This window comes from Echiichthys vipera, assembly GCF_963691815.1.
Source record: "Echiichthys vipera genome assembly, chromosome: 14".
Classification (NCBI taxonomy): Eukaryota; Metazoa; Chordata; class Actinopteri; order Perciformes; family Trachinidae; genus Echiichthys; species Echiichthys vipera.
Window position 1 is genome coordinate 13,761,191 of NC_139839.1, and position 20,823 is coordinate 13,782,013.

The 20,823-nt window shown below is 42.4% G+C and overlaps 1 protein-coding gene across 1 annotated transcript in view; it reads right to left on the reverse strand.

Moving 5' to 3' along the window:
- The window catches only part of dchs1b (dachsous cadherin-related 1b), a gene marked incomplete at its 5' end in the record, with an annotated part of 71,439 nt that extends 53,842 nt beyond the window's left edge, over positions 1-17,597 (reverse strand). The window contains 3 exons of the mRNA XM_083927066.1: positions 15,477-16,250; positions 16,479-16,676; positions 16,770-17,597. Coding sequence (XP_083783192.1) covers positions 15,477-16,250; positions 16,479-16,676; positions 16,770-17,597 — 1,800 coding nt within the window. The remainder of the gene's footprint in view (positions 1-15,476; positions 16,251-16,478; positions 16,677-16,769) is intronic.
- Between the last annotated feature and the right edge of the window lie 3,226 nt (positions 17,598-20,823).

Genomic DNA, 20,823 nt, shown 5'->3' on the forward strand with positions numbered 1-20,823 from the left:
CCCCCCCACACACACACACACACACACATACACACACACTCTCTCTCTCTCTCAGACGCTGAGAGAGAGCTGCGCCAGAAGAAGTCTTATTCATCAAACCCAACCTTGTGAAAACGTGGACCTGACTACAGTCCTCTAAATCACCAGGACAAAATGGCAGCGGGAAGAAGAAGCCAAATCACTCTATTACACAGCGCACGGGCTGAGTGGTATTGGAGCCATGACTGAAACCAAAAAGAGATGATGTGAAAAAGGGCGGTTAGGAAAATAGCACGCTTTCCTAAAATAGAAGAATCTGTTTTGTTTTTAGAATCAACGTAACTCTAACTGAAGAATATGGCGAGTCCCCTTCGCCAGATTCTATGATTTAGTTGTCTTTTTTTAACACAACATGTTCCTTAACTCCTCGCAAAATCTTTCCCACAGAGAACCGACATCTGCTTCAGAAATACTAAATAAGCCACTGATTGGCCTTCAAGCCAAGGTTCAAGTCCTCGCTCTATTGAATCTTAAACCAATAAAGAAGGCTCTGAATTCAGAGCCTTAATTATGTGTCTTCGGGGTTGTGCGGCAGGAGGACATTAATTAGGCTAAATGATCCTTCCTCTACAAAATGTCTCGCAGCATTCATCAAGGAACAAGCAGGAGATTTGCTCCCGCGGTGTGACATATAGGTGTGCATTGTACGGAACTGCAGCAGCCTTGGACAGCGCCACAGGGTTCACATCCACTCCACTATGAGAGAGAGGCAGCTGGAGGAAAGGCCAGACTAATGTGTAAAATGGAGGAGGATATGTGATTGGACTGAGAACAAGAAAGTCTGCTGGGCAAATAAATATAAAAGAATAATCACCCGCAGGAAATAAGAGAGAAAGCGCCCACTCTGTTCCATGTTGTAGTTTTCCATTTTTTTGGTCCCTCCCTTCTCCTCCTTCATATTTCACAGACAGGGCTGGGATGGATGGGGCTTTCTAGTGGCACTCTGGGATTAGAAACACACACAAACACACACACACACATGCTTGTCCTAACGTCTACATGGTCATGGGCACGACACATGCTTAAAAACACACACACACACAAGCAAGAGACTGAGGCAGCCTGTGAGGTGATTGTTACCAGATGAGGGGGGGTCATTCATCCAGTCTCACTCTGTGACGGACAAAAGATTGCGCCGACTTTTCCTCATCCTCTCCTCATTGTGTGTGTGTGAGAAAGAGGTTTTTCAAGCATGTTGAAATTTTTTATGTGTGTTTTGGGGGGAGGGGGGGTTGAGAGGCTCGTGTCTTTAATGAATAACCGCCCCATTTCTCCATTGGGTGAGCTGGCAGCTGGCGTATGTGTGTCCTATTCAAATAGAGTGACATGTTTAATTTGACAATTAAGAAAACAAAGGGTTCCATTTAGAGCCACAGTCGGAGGCTGTGTATACTGTGTGTGTGTGTGTGTGTGTGTGTGTGTGTGTGTGTGTGTGTGTGTGTGTGTGTGTGTGTGTGTGTGTGTGTGTGTGTGTGTGTGTGTGTGTCAAGATTCTCTGCTGAATTGAAAGAGACAGAAGGGGAAGCATTGTGGATGCATGAGCCTAGAAAGCTGGAGCAAACCTGAGCCAGTCAGTTTAGATAAGCAAGAAAAGAAAAGAAGCCATGAGTAAAAGCAGTCATGAACAGAATGAACTTAAATGCGAATTTACTTTTCTGCTAATTCAAACCACTAGGCCCTAACCTACTGCTGTGCCAGTCAACCTGGCTCTTGCACAGAGTATTTACAGTTGTGGGAAAGCATTACCTCAGTTTACCTCAAAGGCACAGCGGCAGACCACAGGGATTTAAAGGTGATGCGAATAAAACCCGCACGTGGTGTCTCTTTTCTTTTCAGCTGGCCAAGGATTGTTAACCTCACATTGAGACGTACTTTAGGTGTTAGACTGAACGCTTACGCATGTACACACATATTATCTGTCTTGCAAATGTGCATGGAATATGTTGGACAAACGAAACATACCACATTTCCTACATGAGGAGAGCTACGCAGTATTAGGGGCCCAAGAGGTATATAGAAGTTAAAAAAATACACTTATTTACCCACTTACAGGAAAATATGGGAGCTGTTAAAAAGGTACAATTGCATGTAACTCTGTATTCAGTTTTAAGCACAGTTAAGTACTTTTTACTATCTGGAGTAATTGCCTTTATCTTATGTAGTGTACCTTACACATGACCTGGTTAACATCGATTCAACCTGTACTCTTTGCTGTGTAGTTTGTAGCTATTTTCATTCTGTAATTTATTTCTGATATATTTTTAATTAATTCCTTTTGAACTCCTGTTTCATTTAAAATGTTAATAAGCGTTAAAATTTACTTTAATTTGTCATGTGGCCAGAACAAACAAACCCCATTTCCATTTTGGCTCTACGGGGCGAAGATTTACATCATTGCTTATCATGGGATATAAATGCCAACACCACTCGCCATAATTCCCTCTGTCTCCCCCACTTTGCCCCCTCTCCTCCTCACTCTTCCCTCCATGTGGTCCTTAGAGTCCTGTTACCATGGCTACCGCTGAACGATGGCTCCAACACTTTGAAAACCATCATGATTCCCCCCACCACACACATGCACGCATACACATGCTATCTGTATGAAGTAATGGTGATCATCCTTCACATGGGTGAGTGTTCACATGAAGACTGTCTGCCTGCTCCTCTCCGTGCCCAGTTAAAATAACATGACCCCACTCTTTCCCTGACAGCAATGAAAAATACCTTTGGATGGAAGATTCTTTCCCTGCGCAAACAGAGACATAGAGAGAGAGAGAGAGAGAGAGAGAGAGAGAGAGAGAGAGAGAGAGAGAGAGAGAGAGAGAGAGAGAAGGAGAGAGAGAGAGAGAGATAGTCTTGTCATTCTAATTTCCAAAGACAGATATCATCTAATCAATAGAATTTCTAGTGCAGCCTGTTTGCATGTTGTAGAAGATAATGTCTTGTAAACAATGGACTGAATGGCCAGCTGTTTAATGGGAAATAAGACTAAATAGAAATATTTCTTCTTTCTCTCTCTGGAAAACACTGTTTTCTGCTCCCCATCCAATTCTCCACTGCACTGCTCTACTTTTTCATAACGATATGTGTATATGTGTGTGCAAGCAAGGTAGGGGAGAGACAAATAGCCTATTTCAAGGGCGCACTCAGACAGATAGAGGTGAAGTCAGTCACACAAACACACACTCTCACACACACACACACACACACACACACACACACACTGAGTGTAAGTGGTGATGAATTGGCTCGGCCCCACCTCTCCTGCGCCCCCCCCACGTCTCTTATTGTCATGGTAACCATCAGCACCTCTGCTGCATTCTGCATTCATGCTTTCACACCATACATGCAGCTATGCAATGCATCACTCCCTCTTCTTTCTATTTCTGTACCTTTGCTCAATGTTATGTATGTATTATGTATGTGTATATATATATATGTATATATATATATACCGTATATGTTCCGTGGTTATTTTTGTTGATGAGTAAACATGATTGTACTATGTAAGTATGTATGTTAGTGAATGAGAAGGCATTCTGATGTAATTTGTTGTCTGCTGTAGCATAAGTCACTACTATAAGTGCACTAAAATATATAAACTATTTGACTGTCTGAAAGAAAATTGAACATAGTCTAGTACGGTTTCAATCAACAAACCATTAATGGGATCAATCTGACAATAGCATTCATAAAAATAACACATAAACAAAACAAGCTAAAGAGTTTCTTGTATCCATATCTGCATCTAACTTTCGGATGAGTGAAGATGGCAAAAGCAACAAACAAAAACAATTGTGGGTTAAAAAATGTTTTGTCTGCTATTTTAAAAGGAGCATTTCAAAGAGTTTGCTTTTCTTTCCAAATGGAGCGGCAGAAGTTAAAAGCTGCACATTTCTGATGAAAATAACGTTTTGATATTGCAGTATATTGCAAAAAAAGGTCAATAAAATGCAGGTAAATAGATGCACCAAACAGCAATGACTTAGACGCAATTCATTACAGTCATTGCAAGCTTCATTGCAATATACAGTGTACATTGCATTACACGTTATTCACAAACTAAGCAGTATCATCTGTTCTGAACTTCCTGTGATCTCAGTTTCTCCATCTGCATGACTTGAAAGAGCCATTCTTTAGATAAGAAACAAAGACTTTGGAGGAAAATACCCTTCGATGGATTCACATTAGCCCCTGTATCCGGTATTAGAACGGCAGATCCGGCTCTCCAAGATTCTTGCAATCAAGCAGCTCCTCTATAATCGTCCCCTGGAGCGGGGCACAAAATACTCTTAACAGCCCGCCAGTGGTGTGGGTGTTTAAGTGTGCACAAGTCTGCGTGTTTGCGGGGAAGCATATGTGTGTGTTCGTGTGTGTGTGTGTGTGTGTGTGTGTGTGTGTGTGTGTGTGTGTGTGTGTGTGTGTGTGTGTGTGTGTGTGTGTGTGTGTGTGTGTGTGTGTGTGTGTGTGTGTGTGTGTGTGTGTGTGACCACCACTTGACAACATCAGAAAGCACTTCCAGCTTTCTAAATTGATATTCCTCTAGAGGCAGTAGGATGCTGGCCACGATACCAATGTCTGCTTCTACTGAGATATAGAAGACTGTGCATCACCAACAGAACAGGGTTCTTCCATTAACAACCAAGGCTGACACAGTCTTGACAGGAATGTTTGTACGATCATCAGCAGACACAGACACAACTATCTTGGTTTACACTCTCTCTCTTCCACACCATACAACAGATTTAACACTTCACTCACCTGGACGTTAAGCTAACACAACCGCCATAAGAAACACTTACTATCCTATTCAGATGGTCCACATAAACATTTAGAGGGTTTTTTCTATATGTATTATATATACAGCAAGCCGTTTTTATGATATTTCCTTGTTTTAGATGCATCACTTCACCTTTAATTTGTGGTTGCACATGTATTTATATATTTGAGGTTTAGTTGAGGTTCAGCAAATCCTCTCCTTGTCAAAACTTTTTTTTTAAGAAGACATGACTTGGAACCAAAACCATTTCTCTCTCCCCTCTGTGTGAAAATGAATGAGTAGCATATTAGATTCAATGAAAAATGTATCCCTTTTCATCTTTCAACCAACCAAACACTTTCCACGACAGTCCCGCTCTGCTGAGCCATGATGTGAAAGCATTAAGTGGTGGTGAGTGACAGTAGTGAGGACACCAGATGTTGATATTTAAACACCGTTGTCGGTTCCTTTGATGCTTTTAGTAGAAGCACATCAACATTGTCAAGTGAAGGCAGCTGAGTGTCTGATTGCTCCAAATATCCAGACTTGTGACACCACCATATTTCTGTCAACTGTTTACAGGAACATAGTCTGCCTTTCTTTGTCATGTTTGTACACTCTAACTTGGGAACATAATCTAATAGTACTTTTACTGCTAAATTATGCGAGATGGACGTGTTATTTCAAAACCAGGAGATTTATTCCAAGTAGTATAAAGAACTTCCTAAACTGCACACTGCACACCAGGGTGTGTTAGGCCGCAGTAAATCTGATCCAAAACCACAGAGCTGAATTTGGGCCACATGCACCAGAGATGTTGGTTCTCCTAAATTGACATTAAATCTGACACATCCTTACTCTAAAAGTTAAATCACTTGCAACAGCGAGACAGAACACAGGCCAAATCAGATGATTTACCTAACCTCAGCCAACACCTATCGCTCAGGCCAAATGCCTGCAAATGTACTCAGTGTGAGGTTAAAACAACACAAAGCGACTACTGTTTCATGTCAGCGAGATTCATCTTGGAGTTCTTACACGACTCCAACACAAACACCTCGTGCGTGATCTGACTGCAAGACATTCTCCTATGAATGAAAAAAAAATCATAGTCCTTACAAGAACTTTGTCATAATTGCAGGGTGGGAATACTGAAAGGCACAGTGACAGGAAAGATGGGGAATCCCTTTTCATGATTAACAAGTTACAGTATGGTTGATCCGAAAAAGATAGACCACCCTGAAGCAGCTGAAAATAGCTTGAAGCAAATGTTTTAATGACCAGGGTATAAAAGCCGCACATCTTGTCAAGAATGTTTAAACTCAAGAGCTTAGAGAAATAATCAAAACCATTATGGATGAACAGCAAACTCAGGGGCATGCATTTATAGGTATTTAATTAGTGTTAATGTCAGTGGAGCTTTAAAAATATTACAGCAGGTGTTCATTCAAAGGAATATTATAGCTATTTGTGCTGAAATGATTTACCTTGGCCCAATAGGTAGGAAAAGGATAAAAGGATAGAGAAGATTGAAATAAGCGCAAAAAGTCCAACCCACACCGAGCTGGTTGTCAAGTGAGGTTTATTCCTCATCTCAAGGCTGCTTATTACATTAATATTCTGCTTATCCTGCATGGATGGGTTCACTAAGTCCAGAAAGCTGCAGTGCAGAGGAACCTCCAGGGCTGAAGGAAAAAGACAGGGGTTTTGGAATCGAGAAAAAGTTAATAATCAGGCTCTATAATCCATTTGTCTTGCGGCTATAAGTTCCAATATTTTTATCCACCTCTCTATTCGTTGTCATCGCTCTTTCATTCATCCCTGTCCTGTCGCCCTTGTGGCTCAAGATTTGTACAGTTCAACGAAACAAATCACAGCAGTTGTTGCCCAGGCAAACAGTAAAGCTATTTCCACTCCTGTAGTCCTTCCAACCCTGTCTGACACACCACAGCCAGCAACCGCAAACACACATGCACGCTCACATGCACAGAGGCCCACAGTGGAAAGAAGTCTCAGACTCTTCTGTGGCTTTAATCCCTAAAGCTCATGCGCCAGGGTTTCATCCTGCGCTTCTGTTCTTCTCTTTACATGCATTTATCTAGATCCATCTACAACTACATCCAATGTTGTTTAAAAAAAAAAAAGTGAGATGTCTTTTTTATTATAAAGCGTGTCAAGCAGCTATATGAATATTGTGACGGTATCCATAGAGAGATATTCATAAATTGTGCCTTTAAACGAGTCGAGAGGACTTCTGTACGGTTGTGATGTCACAAATATATATAGGTCGACAGTGCTACAGTGACGTAACAATCATTCCTCTGCGCAGATGCCGAAGACCCAGAAACTCTGAACAATTAGAGCATACATATTAGAGTGTGAATACAGGTTTATTCAGACAGACAGTATGGGAAAAATAAGACCCTTTTTAACATTAAAGCATGTAAACATGTTCTAGTAGAAACTCAAAATGCAAGTATGAACCTGAAAATGAGCATTAAACTGAACTGGAACTTTAATCAAAATGTGCAGTGAAATGCCCCACTTCAGCCCGTGTATACTACAGCTCAGTGAAACCTGACAGCAATAAAAAAAAAGATGGAGAAATAGGGATTAGCGGAGGATAGAATGGGTAGATGGGAAGAAGTAAGAGATTTTCTTTTAAAAGATTCCACTCTGGGGTAGTGGAAACTTTTTTTCACTCTTTCTGGTGTTGCTCTTACCTTTAATAGACAACTCATGGTGAGAACTATTCTTATAAAGGCAGAAGTCCAAAGAAAAGACAATATGAAGTGCACGCATGACAGAAATGCATCTGGGAGATGTAAAGAAAGCGAGAACCGTGATGTGGACCATATTGAATATAAAACGCTTTTTGTTAGTTGGTGCCATTTCTGTGATCTCACATAGACCATTGTTCTGTGTCTTTTGGCACCACGAACGCAACACTAGATCTGGAATACTAACGCATCCCTCTTTGCTTCTCTCAGCATCCCTCCACACTTGAGTTCTCGAGGTGAGAAGGAAGTCGAAGAGGACAAGTGAGATGATTAAATGGATGATTCATTTGAGAAAACAAATAACTTGCTGCACAGTCTTTGACCCCCGAGAGGAAAATAAATAGTGTGGAGAGAGTTGGGACAGTAACAACACCAGAGGAGCAGAGTCAGCCAGATAACAGCTCTGAGGCTGCTGCTCATGCACAGCCAAACACAGATGCACAAACAAGTCATGCCCAAGAGTAGCACAAAAAAAACAACAAAGACAAGTGAATTAAAACACTTGAATCATTCATATCTTCCAACACCCTGCGACATCAACTCAAAGAGAAATATCTTGGTCACACCCAACTGCGACTTCAAATCTGACATCCATCTCCGCGTAAAGTCAAAATGACAGAATCTGATACGCTGAGAAAAGAGCGCTTGTACTGTCCGTCACCCCTAACTTATCGACCACCTGCCGTCCCCAACTGCAGAACCTCTCCCAAAGCAAATACAATCTAGAGAAACACAGGAAGCGTGCTAATTTACACCAACTTAACTCAATGTGTCATGAAATTAGATTAGTGTGACCAAATGAACTGTGGAGATTCTCAGGATCACCTGCTGCTTGCATGTTGTATGTGTGTGTGTGTGTGTATGTGTGCTCTTTTTGTGTGTGCATTCAAACACATATGCGACTGTGTGTGTGTATGTGTGTGTGTGTGCGTGTCCCTTTCACTCTCATACTCCAGTGCAGGAGTGAGAAGCTATAAGAGTTGAGACAGTGACAAGACGGAGGGCCAGGCAGAGATAGAGAGGGCGTCTGGATGGCAGATAAGTTTGAAAAGAAACACAATGCAAAAGCAGCCAGAGGAGCTGGAACAGAGAGATAGGCTGGGGCTGTGTGTGTGTGTGTGTGTGTTTGTGTGAGAGGGAGAATGGCTACAGTTTTGTCTGTGTGGTATATGGAGGATCCTTGCTGTGCCTGCAGCTGTTTGATATCTGTGTGTTCCACAGACTAGGGGAGCTATCTCGACTGTGTTCTTGCTAAAGCTGAGCGTCTCCACCTTGTCAGTTTCAGTCTGAGGAAAGAAACTTGTTGCATTCGAGACTTTGCAATTCACACATTTCTTTTCTATACACCTTTATATACTATTGTGGAGTATAATTTTCTGTTATTCAGGAACTCTGGTTTCAGTTTGTACATTTGAGCACAGGACAGCCAATAACGTTTAATTGGTTCGGTCTATTTAGTCAATTAATTGATGATTTATAAGTTGGATATCTTTAGGTTTTGGATATTGATTGGACAAAATGAGCAATTCTGGTAGGATTAATGATGATTTTATAACACTGAATAGACTTAATGATGAATTGATTATAAAAAGTAAAGTAAGCAAAAGTCCCATGACAAGTTTTATAGTCATGGGACTTTTGCTTAGTTATAGTATTGGCCTGCTTATCTTGAAAATGATCCACTGATGCAGAGAGAAAGAAAGGAATTCTTTCCATACTCGATAGTCTCACTCACTGATGTGAGATTGATTCCATTAAAACAGCCGAGGAAAAGATAAAGTTTAGACCTGTACAGGAGCCATGAGTAAAAGCCCACGAGACATGAGGTAAAAAAGTTAAGAAAAAAAAGAAAGAATGGAAATCGACATAGTCACTAACAGATGAGATGAAGAAATGGAATCGAAACCAGCCAGACTGAAGAGAGACAGAAGGAGAAAGTGAGAGAAGAAACCCCCTCACTGCCATATGGTACGGAGTATTGGGCTAAATGAGGCGTGAGGCCATCCTCTCAGAGGCATCGGCCAGTCAGATCACACATGAATGAACACTCTGATAGGTTTAAAACCAAGCATATGCCAAAAGCTAGTGATATGGAACCAAACAACTGCTTCTGAGGGGGAAAAAGAAAGAAAAATGAATGATTTACCCAGCTCGGGCCAGAATCCAACACCCACCAAAGACCTAAAAAAATGCTCTTGCAAAAAAAAAAAAGAAAGAAACGCGTCTGATAAGAGTTGAGTGAAAGAGAGTGAATTACTTACTGCCGAAAATATTCTAGCAAAACGGGAGACCTGATGATGGCGCTATATAAAGAGTCAGGAGATCACCAAAGTTATTACAATTCTTCCTGGTGTTGTTGTTGAGACAAGTCAGGAGATCTCCAAAGCCAGGTGGAATGTCTGTAGAAAATTTCACGGAAATCTGTGCAGTAGTTGTTGTATATTTCCGTCTGGATCAAGTGGTGCTGACTGACAGACCAGCATTGTCATTTATTCAGCTCGACTGCTAGCACGGCTAAAAATGGGGGTTTATAGAGTGAAAATCTCACAAATTGCAACCTTGATATGTCTAAAAACCCTAATGAGATCAGACTGTCTGTCAATAAAGTCAACAAATAAAGCCCACCTCATTATGTAGAAGGTTTAGCACATGAACGTAAAACCAAAGATGGATTCGGTTCGAAGCTCAGATGCCATGGCATCTGAGCTTCCAGTAGCAAACAGGTGATGAATTCACAGTAAGTGTTGATGGATGTCATGAGAATAGTTGGCATAGCAGACACGCCATCCTGATCCCTCGTCACACACATCCTGTCAACATCGCTGGCAGCTGAGAGATTTGCGAGTCGGCGGGAGCAAGAGACACTAATACGGACCCAGAGAAAGAGAGTCAGCATGTCAGAACAGGGGGCCAACTGTTAACGGCACGGAGCGATTCACCAAATTTTCGATCTCGCCGGTGTTTGTTTGTGTGCGAACCCAACCGTTTGTCAGCACTGATCACCTGCTAGTTGTAACTGAAGCATGTGGTGACAAGTGAGTGCTCCAACCTGCAGCCTTTCTACACTCCGCTATTGATCCTAGCACATTAAACACACTGACAGATTAACTAAAACAACACAAGATAGAGTTTCAACAGAGCGGGCCGTATTAACGGCTGCCACTGTTTGAGAAAAAACATTGAGGGAAGACATCCTGTGGACAATAAATCCCCCCTCCCTCCCCCCACCCTCCCTGCATTTTCAAGCTTAATAAAAACTAAAGTGGGTGTGTTGTGAGTCTGGTCTGGAAGAGAGCATGCAAGCTCCAAGTGGAAGCTGTGGTTGGGTTCGGTCTGGTTTGCACGGGGGTCGAATTCACTGCAACACCAGCAGGAGACCAGTGGCTTTAGATGGAGACGTTCCTGTTTTCAGTGCGTCACCAAATGTCTCCGGCTCTATTGGTTTTATGAAATGTGATTAGTCTCAGTGTGCATGTGTGTGTATATGTTTTGAATACGATTAGTCTTTCCTTATAGAGCCATATAGACTTTAGCCACAGGGTCCCAGACTTTGGACTTCACACCAAAAAGGGCCGATTGCTTTGACAGGCAGACGTGCTGTGTTTATTTAAGGGGTTTTGTGGGAAGTCTAGGAGGACTAACTCAACCTGTCAAAAGAAACCTGTCTCCTTTCTTATATGTTTTTGCTTTATTTCAGTCACCTTCACATCACACTCACACCCACATGTTCTTGTGTTCTTGTTTTACGTGACTGCTCAGTAGGTAAGAAAGTATAATATGTCTTTCAAAAAATGTGGTTGAGAGCAAGATTTGCCACGTTTGACTGGTGAGTGTCTACTGTCACCAGATCAGTAGTTTGGTTCATGACATAGTATCTCAAATGTCCAGATAGCCATGAAATCTGAGGTGGAGAGTCATTTTCTCCAAATGGGCAGCTCTAATTTAATGTGAAGATAGTGATTACATTTACTAAGCACATCTATGCTCCCCAGAGGACGCGCAATTTCTATTTTAGATACTTTTGAGTACAAGTCTTGGACACATTCATGTTCCTTTGGGGATAATCCATCTGAGTTTAATGGCTCCTTTGTTTGTTTTAGTGTCACCCTTGTGTCAAAATTTGCAGTAACAAATAGAAAAGGTTTGTCAGAATGTTTCTCATTCTGTCCAGCATTTTGTACTGTGGAGCTTAAAATAATTTTCTAAGCCTAAAATAAGCCTCTAAGGACCTGTAGCAAGGCTTCCAGGTTTTACTTCTGTACCAACTTACTTCCTCCTTTCCACTCGGATCAGTTTGTTTGTCCATCTGTCAATAGCATTGAGAAAAAAACTACTGGCCCCATTTTCATGAAAGTGTGGAAGTGTGTACTGTGGGCCAAGGAAGACCCTTTATTTCAGAGTGGAATGGCCTCGGTAGAGTGCTCTTCTAGTTTTTTTTTTTATTATGAAAATTTCATTCATTTTTATTTTCAAAGCATGGTGTCAAACTTTGCATTACCAACCCACAGTGCAGTACCGATATACTCTTGTACTGCAGTGCCAGCAAGCAGTTCTCTACTGTTTTGTACATCTCCCAGCTGAGCACATCTGTGCGTCTGTGGAGATGATTGAGTGTTGTTTAACAGGCTTGACCAGGAAACCACATGCTGAACATCACAGGGGAGATGCATCACCTGCTGAAAGTGACATCTTGGCTTCAATGATGTACACAAGTGCACATACACAGATGTATGACATACAGGCGTGCATGTACAAGTAAGTAAGTAAGTACACGTACAAGCACGCAAACCATTGCCATCTTGTTCTCAGCAATCTCAACATTTCATATTGTTCTGTTTGATTTTCCTATATTCTTTCATAACTTTCATCTTATTTGCGTCTCATCTGATGATGACTATGGGTACTGCATTTGAGACTTGGAAGGAGCATGTATGTCACTGCTTGTAAGATCAACAGTGTCTTCCCAGTGGTTAGGTCATGTAAGTGAGCATGTCATATAATTTGACAGAAACACAACCCATGAAGGAAAAAGCACTTAGTCTTGAAAAAAAAACACAGATTACACCAAAGAAAAAGAGGAAAAAACCTGATCAACTGGAAAAAAAAATGTCCCTACAGATCAGAAGGTTTCAGCAACATTTGCATGCAAAATAAAACGTTTTTAAACAATGAAAATGGTGTAATGGCTCTAAAATATGCTTGCCACTTCTCATACCCGCAATTATTCACACTGTTCTCATGACCCTTACCTTCTCAGGATATGAACCTGAATCAGATGGAAGGTGTGTACAACCACACACACACACACACACACACACACACACACACACACACACACACACACAAACACACACACACACACACACACACACACACACACAAACAGAGGCACCATAACCTCTCCTGCCTGGGAAATACTTTAAGGAAGCAGGGGAAGAGGAAAGCGGGGAAACCAAGAAATAAATAACTCCTTTGTGTCACGGCTACATAAACAGTGTAGCGCATAACAGATTACCATAGTAGCCTTACTGATAAGAAACTTCCTACACACTATTGCCGAATGTGTGTGTATGTGTGAGTGGAGAAATCAAAAGACATCACGAGAATAAAAGAGAAACAGAGCAAATGAGTAAGAAAAACAGAGACAGCGAGAATGAGCGAGAGAGAAAAGAGAGCTTAGGGAAGTCTATAGTTTTGGCAGAAAAGAGAGAATCTACCCCCTACCTTATCTGCGTACATGTGCCATTACTTCAAACACTGTTTCATGAAACATTTTCTTGTTTCGATATTAAACATTTGCTGACCCCCCCCCCCCCTCATTTTTACACAAAGTTTCCAAAAACCTAACTGAGCCAGCCCAGACAGTATAATATGCCCTGAAGCCAAACAAAGTGATTGTTATCTATTGTAAATATTGGTACAATTCTGAGAACATTCTGGCTTCGCCTCGACTCTGTGAGGACCGTGATGAAACCTCACAACCCGATTGCCGGCGCAAAATAACATCGCACAAAAATGTAAACCGGGCCTAGTGGACAAGCTGACCCAATTCTTCACTTTGTCACTATCTTGACAGTAAAATACCCAACGTTCCACAATCTCGACAGTTGGTTGGCAGGCAACAGGAGAAAATACAGAACAAATCTGGAACGACAGTCGTCAAGGTATGTCAGGTCTAAAATCATTTGCGTGTGTGTGTCCTATCTGAGTGGCAACATATTCCATTGGCCCAAAAAAAAGGTTACTCCAACTACCATTATTCTGCAAATTGCAGCCCCTGTGGGCAGACTCTCGACCGGAGAATCTTGGCTCGGTTCGAGCAAAGCCTTGAGGAACGTGCCGGAATGGGCAAATCAAGCCTTATTCACTCACTCTGGCATCAAAACCACCCGGGATGTCTGGCAGGGGATTATACCCGCACCTACTGCCAGAGTAACTGCCGGCGAGGATTAGGAAAAAAAAACTACTAACAGTTGATTACAACTGTTGCAACAACTGGAATTGAGGTCCAGGGGGTTCATTTAGTTGCTGGAGGGATATAATAATACAACTGAGCAGCCTAATTAAGAGTAAATTACAGGGTTGAGTAATCTAGCAATGGAAAGGCTGTATCTGTGATTGTAAAGACACCTCAGAAATAAATCATGTTAAGGCTGTATTCGCCTGCATCATTTTTTTTTCTTTTCACAGTCCTTCCACAGGCCAGTGCACCTCTCTTCCTCATTTTTGGTTAACTTGCAACTCATCTCTTCTTCATTATGTTCCCTTACTTCTCTCTCCTCCTGTCCCTAAGGAGCATGGCCCATATGCCAGTTTCCACAGAACACCAACCACCCATCCTTTCCACATGCATGTTAAATGAACCTGCAAGAATGTGAAATTCAACTACTGGTATTTATCTAATTCCAGTTTGGTTGGTATGATTAGGGTTGCCTTATATTAGAGCCACTGCACTTTCAAGTTCTGGCAGCAGGCTTTCTTAAATATCTGAGAAACAGAAATGGAGGGGTGAAACCATCCTGTAAAAACAGTGTGTCTCAACGGAGCATGATGCCGTGTTAAGACCTCGCTGGAAGACAAACAGCCAGTCATCCTTCTTTCATTTCTCGTGAGAGGTCCTCCTTATATATAGGAGCTGCTAGAATCGAGATAAAAGCAAGACAGCCGAGCTGCCGCGAGATACCAAGAGCTCACTCTACGCTGATGGCTTGGTTACTGTGGCAACCACACGAGGTGAGAGAGAGGACATACCGACACAGAGTAAATCTGCTCACAGTAGATTAAGGAATGCAGGTGAAGGCTGCCTCCATTCCTTTCTCTCTCTCTCTCTCTCTCTCTCTCTCTCTCTCTCTCTCTCTCTCTCTCTCTCTCTCTCTCTCTCTCTCTCTCTCTCGCTCTCTCTCTCTCTCTCTGTTTGTCTATACTTATAAATCTCTTTACCACTAAATCAACATGTTGAAGGGCTTTGCTTCTCCTCTCATAGGCCAGCTCACATCACAATGCTTCCAAGCGCACCATCCTGTTCTGAAACAGGACTTTGAGAGTGCTTTTCACTTCATAACTTTGATTTCCAGACTCATTCATATTGATGTATAAATCACACTTTTGCCAGGGGAGTAATCAGAGAGAGCTTTAGGGAGGATGTGAGTGAAAAGAGAAAGTGAATAAAGAGATGAGAGGACATGGGAGACAGCTAATACTTGGTTTTGGCTACATAAGTAGGACAATAGTGTTGTGGCCAACACAGCGCAAGATTGATTGCGCTCCATGAGAATTAAAAAACGGCAGGTCTCCTATAAAATAAAGAGGGGTAAAGTGAAAGAGAGCTGAATAAAAGAAGATTGAGAGGGAAAGAAGGCTGAAGGCTGCAGTGGAAACTTCTTAAGGGTTTTTCTTACCTCTAAGAAGCAGGTCCCAGCTGGGGTGTTCTCCTTGATTGAGGCATTGTAGAAGTCACTGGAGAACACAGGTGTGTTATCATTAACATCCTGCAGCACAATGTCCACCTTTGCTGTGGATGACAATGGCGGGCGGCCGCTATCCGTCGCAATAACGGTCACACTAGGGGCTGGCTCTGATTCGAAATCCAGAGCCATCGCTGTGGTTATGATCCCTGTGACCGGGTCGATGGAAAACCAATCAGAGTGAGAGTTTTTGCCCTTGAGGAGGCTATATCGGACATCCCCATTGGGGCCCTGGTCTTTGTCCCTGGCAGTAACTTGGAGAACAAAGGAGCCAGGATAGACAACCTCAGGAATAGTCTGTCTGTAGGCTTGCTGGTCGAACAGAGGGGGGTTGTCATTGACATCGGTAACCTGAATGGTGAAAGATGACTCAGCCCTGAGTGGAGGCGTGCCGGAGTCCGTGGCCATAACCCTCAGGTCATAGGAATCACGTTCCTCTCTGTCCAAGACCTGGTCAACATATATCAGGTAGATGATGCTGTCCTTGGTTGTGAGAGCAAACTTCCCATCACCCCCTTCGAGGGACACGTTCACATTGGCATACTCTCCATAGTCGGGGTCTGTGACAGATATCCGAGCTACGTACTGGCCTGGTTGGGCTCCTTCGGAGATCCTGGGAGAGCCGTCCTCACTGAGGAAGATGATGGTCATGGTGGGCTGGTTGTCATTGTAGTCACGGACGTGAATGGTCACAAACGCATTGGTCACCTGGGAAAATGGTGCATGATTCATGTTGCTTAGTGATTCATTTGTGTCACATTATTTTTATAGTGAATTTGCCAGTGTTTGGTTATATTATCAATTGTACAGACATCAAGGTAGCAGTAACTCTTCAGGAATACATACTACAGTACATAAAACTATTTTAAAAGCATCATCATTAAAAACATGGTAATTTATGCTTAACACACTGTTATGATTGACCAATTCTGTTACCTCAGGGTGGCTGGCGTTATCCCTGGCCTGGACCACCAGTTCATGGACCCTCTTCAGTTCATAATCCAGGGGCCTATTCAGAGTGATGACCCCAGATTTGATATCTATGACAAAGGTGCGGTCAGGGTCACTCTGACGCCGGTTGATTTCATAAAGCACCAGACCATTATCGCCCTCATCCTCATCTGTCGCAAATACCTGAAAAGATGAGAAAGTCAAACACCAAAATTAAAATGAATCTGGAGCGAAGTACTGGGTTACTATCTGAACACTGAAAAGAATTGCGCTAACCTGAAGGATGCTGCTTCCTTGTGGGAGACTTTCAGAGATAATAGCATGGTATCTGGTCTGATTGAAAGCTGGCGCGTGATCATTGATATCAGTCACAGTCACTTCCAGTGTCATGGATCCCATCCTCCTGGGTGAGCCTCCATCAAAGGCCTCCAAGCCCATAGTGTACAATGAGCGTTTCTCCCTGTCCAGCAGTCCATTGACTACAAGGTCAACATACAGCACTTTGTTAGCACCTCTCTTGGTCTCCAGTCTGAACGCCTGCCCTATGTTGCCTTCTCGAATGGCATAGCCTTGAGTGGTCAGCTGGTCCTGGTCCGCATCTGTTGCAGGCTCCAGTGAAAATCTTGTCCCCACAGCTGTGTGCTCGGGGATCTTAAGAACAGCTTTCTTTTTGGGGAACACAGGTGCATGGTCATTGATGTCGTTGACGGTAATCGACACCTCAACAGTGACTCCAGTCATAGTCACGGCAATGAAGCTATAGTGGTCCCTTTGCTCGCGGTCCAGACGGCGTGCGGTGGTAATGATGCCTGTTGTTTGGTCAATGTTGAGATCGTTGCTAACGCCTGTGCTCTCATGGTCTGAGATGAAGTAAAGACCTCCGGCTTCACCAGGTGGTAACCCAGCGCTGATATCACCAACAATGGTCCCTGCCGGCTGCTCTTCATCCAGCTGTAGCTCAAGTGCTCCAAGGACAATTGTAGGCTGAACAAGAACAAGGACGATGCATGAATAAAAGAGTGGCCTCCATCGCCAAAGACTCAAACACACGCAGGGTCCGCTGACCCAAGCCCTCTGTCTTGACCCTTTACTTGTTATAGGCATGGCTGGGTTCTGCTAGACCTAAGAGGAAGAAAAAGAGAGAAACAGAAAAAATATCAGCAAGAGAAAATATCAATTTCTCCAAGTACATATATATTTTATGATGTGTGGATTGAGCAATTGAACAGCTTTTTACATTCTCTATTTGAAAACCTCTTGAAAATTCACATGCTCCCTTAGCACAAAATGAAAACATTGTTTTTTCAAAGTGGTGTATGCATCTCAAATCCTCGCATGACATCGTGCTAACACTTTTACGATCCAGAAACCTATATTAAAGACACTGCCTGATGAACCCCCCCCCCCCCCCCCCCCCATTCTATTTTGGAAATAACTCTTCGGCTGGATCAGGAAGATTTGAAAAAGCATGAAAATGGAAGTCTAAATCTGTCCAGGATCCACATTGGCTTGAACCACATTGAGAACGGAACCATAAACTATATTCATCTGAAGGATAACACTTTTTATTCACTGGGTGGGAACATTTTAAAGTGTCCAGAGCGGTCACGCACTGTAGCCTCAAGGGAAAACACATTAAAGACACTAAATGGGCGCTGAGATCCTTTGTAAGATTTTTATTCCATTATGGCAAATGCTTACACACACTCACACACGCGACACACACACACACACACACACACACACACACACAAATACATGGAATGCATGGGAAAGTAAGGCTATAGCTGCTTTAGCATGGCCTTTATGGGGAAAAGCAGTCATTTAAGACTGTAAGCTTAGCCTCTATGTTCCCCAAAGTTTAAATCATGCACAAATCCATAAAGATAATACCCTCCTTATGCTAATGCTATATCAATCTTATCAGCCATACGCTCTATCTAATCATGAACAGATACACATACTGTAACTATCCAGAAAGGCATGCATCAGTCCAGGGTCAAACACATTTTGCAAAAAAATTATTTATGTTCCTGGTGCGCCAGAAGTATGGCTGTGCCTCATCATATGGCACGTTGACGGCAAGAAAGGCAATCACAAAAGTTTAAAAGGCTATCTTAAACTCACCTGACACTGTCCAAGTTATCCTGCAGCTAACCCACCATCTGTTTTTTCTAGCAAGTTAAAACAAACACCAATAATTATTTGCAAATGGTATTTGACCCAGGTTTGACACACATAATTTTGCACACTGCCATAAAATTCTGGAAATACAAATTTAACCTGTATGGCCGCTCTAAGCTCTCACGAGATAGATGCTCATTTTACCCCTTGATGAGGTTCGACAAATATTTAGATTATGTTCAAAATGAGACCAATTGTTTATGCATGTTCCTCTAGTATTTACAAGGAAAGATTTATTGAGCGTATAACTCTTGAAAACATCCTGCGTGAGTAGGACCATCCAGCCTTAACGTAACTCATTCATCACACTTGCAGACCAGAGGGATGCAGCTTTAACAATCTTCTACATTGAACACCTAAACTCTCTGGAATGTGAGACCTGCCTCTATTAGCTAATGATTACGACTACAAATCATCAAAACTATACATGTGTGCTGCAGGCAAAGGCCAGTAGCAGACAGGAGGTTAGTTGTCAATGGAGGTTGTTGGCCTTTGCTGGCAAACCATATTCACCCAGACAATCACTCCCCCAGTGCATGTATAGTCTGGACAGTTAACTTTAGGAATGTCTTCCACCTCCAGAGAGAAAGCCAGCCTGCTGCAGTCTGCAATATCTGCACATACTGTACATTGAATTGAAGAATTCATACTCACACATACAAAAAGACCATAGACTGACCTTTTTGCAGGCCGATGTAAAGGCTAACTACTGTTCTGTACATAATAAAAAAGAAGCTTCTTTCTAATAGATAATTACTAATCGGGAGTGAGGTTGCACTCAGCAGTAGGAGTATATTCATTGCATCAATCATCATAATGGTGACACACACATGAATGCTTAAATTGTGTTTTTAAGCTTAATTTTATTAAGTTTCTTTTCAGTGGCATCGCAGGGTTCAAAACATAATTTTAGGGTAGAACTCATTTCTTTCTGCATGAGTAAATCAGATCACATGCTACTGAGCGACTTCTACTCTGTTATTACTTTGAGATTTACAAGGCTCCTGAAAGACTATTTAGAGTGTGCGTATATAAAGCAAATAAAAACATTATTTAATATGAAACCTCCTGTAGTCATCCACCCCACCAGTCTTACCACTGGCCCTGACCTTCTGTGGTAGTTTATGAGGCCTCAGAGGAAGAGAGATTAATAAATTCTATAGCTCCACTGGGACAGAGAGAGGGACACTGATACTGGCCCCTCTGGTATGGTCCCTGACCTCTACATCTGGTCCAGACGGCTGCTCTGGACAGTTGCTGAACTCCTACGCAAAGAGGGAAGCAGAACTGAGACTGAGCACACAAACACGCCTTTCTTTTGTTGTATTCGCTGTGTGTCAAGGTAGCTATGTGTTTGTGTCTATGGGACTGCCTGTCTTGAAAAAGCGCAGGCGAAAAAGAGAGAAGTTGAAAGAGGAGGTTTCAGAGGGACAAGTAAGGGTGTGATGATAAAAAAGAAACCTTTATACTGCCGGGAGGGAAACTCCGAGCCGGAGCCTTTAGAGACCCAACTAGTGATGAAATGAACCCACAGTGCCCTACAGTAACATAATGCAACCATAGAGAACACCAGGGAGGACAAAAAAAAGAACAAGAGAGTTGGAAAGAGTGGATTTAGGAGACAATAGAAGTAGAAAATAGAAACTACATTCTGAGGAGTGATTACAGTTTGCTTTGGCTTGACTGCCTTGTTGTCTTTAGGGACCATTGAGCTGTGTAAGTGAAACTTCTGATTGAAAAAGAGGGTGTATTCCAATGCGTGCGAGTGCGTACGTTTTGTCTTCTTACGTCCTCTCGCTCTCTCATTGCTTCAGTTAAGTGTCAGTGAAAGGTTATATTGATGAACAGATCGCACGGCTGCAACCTGTCACTATCAATGAACAATTGCCATGACATCATCTCCCTTTTGACGTGTGCTGTAATACATTTGTGTTTACACTGGAAAACTCAGGCTGATGAGGAATAGAGAGAGCAAGGGCTAAAATATGGCTCATGCTGAAAGCATACTGGCTTTAACAGATGTCTGGGGAAAAGAGAGCCACCTGATTCACTCCCTCTAGTGGCACACTTAAACATTCCGCTAATTATGATACATTTCTGTGTCTAGCAGTTAACATGAATTAGTTAGATCTACTTTAATCTTAAA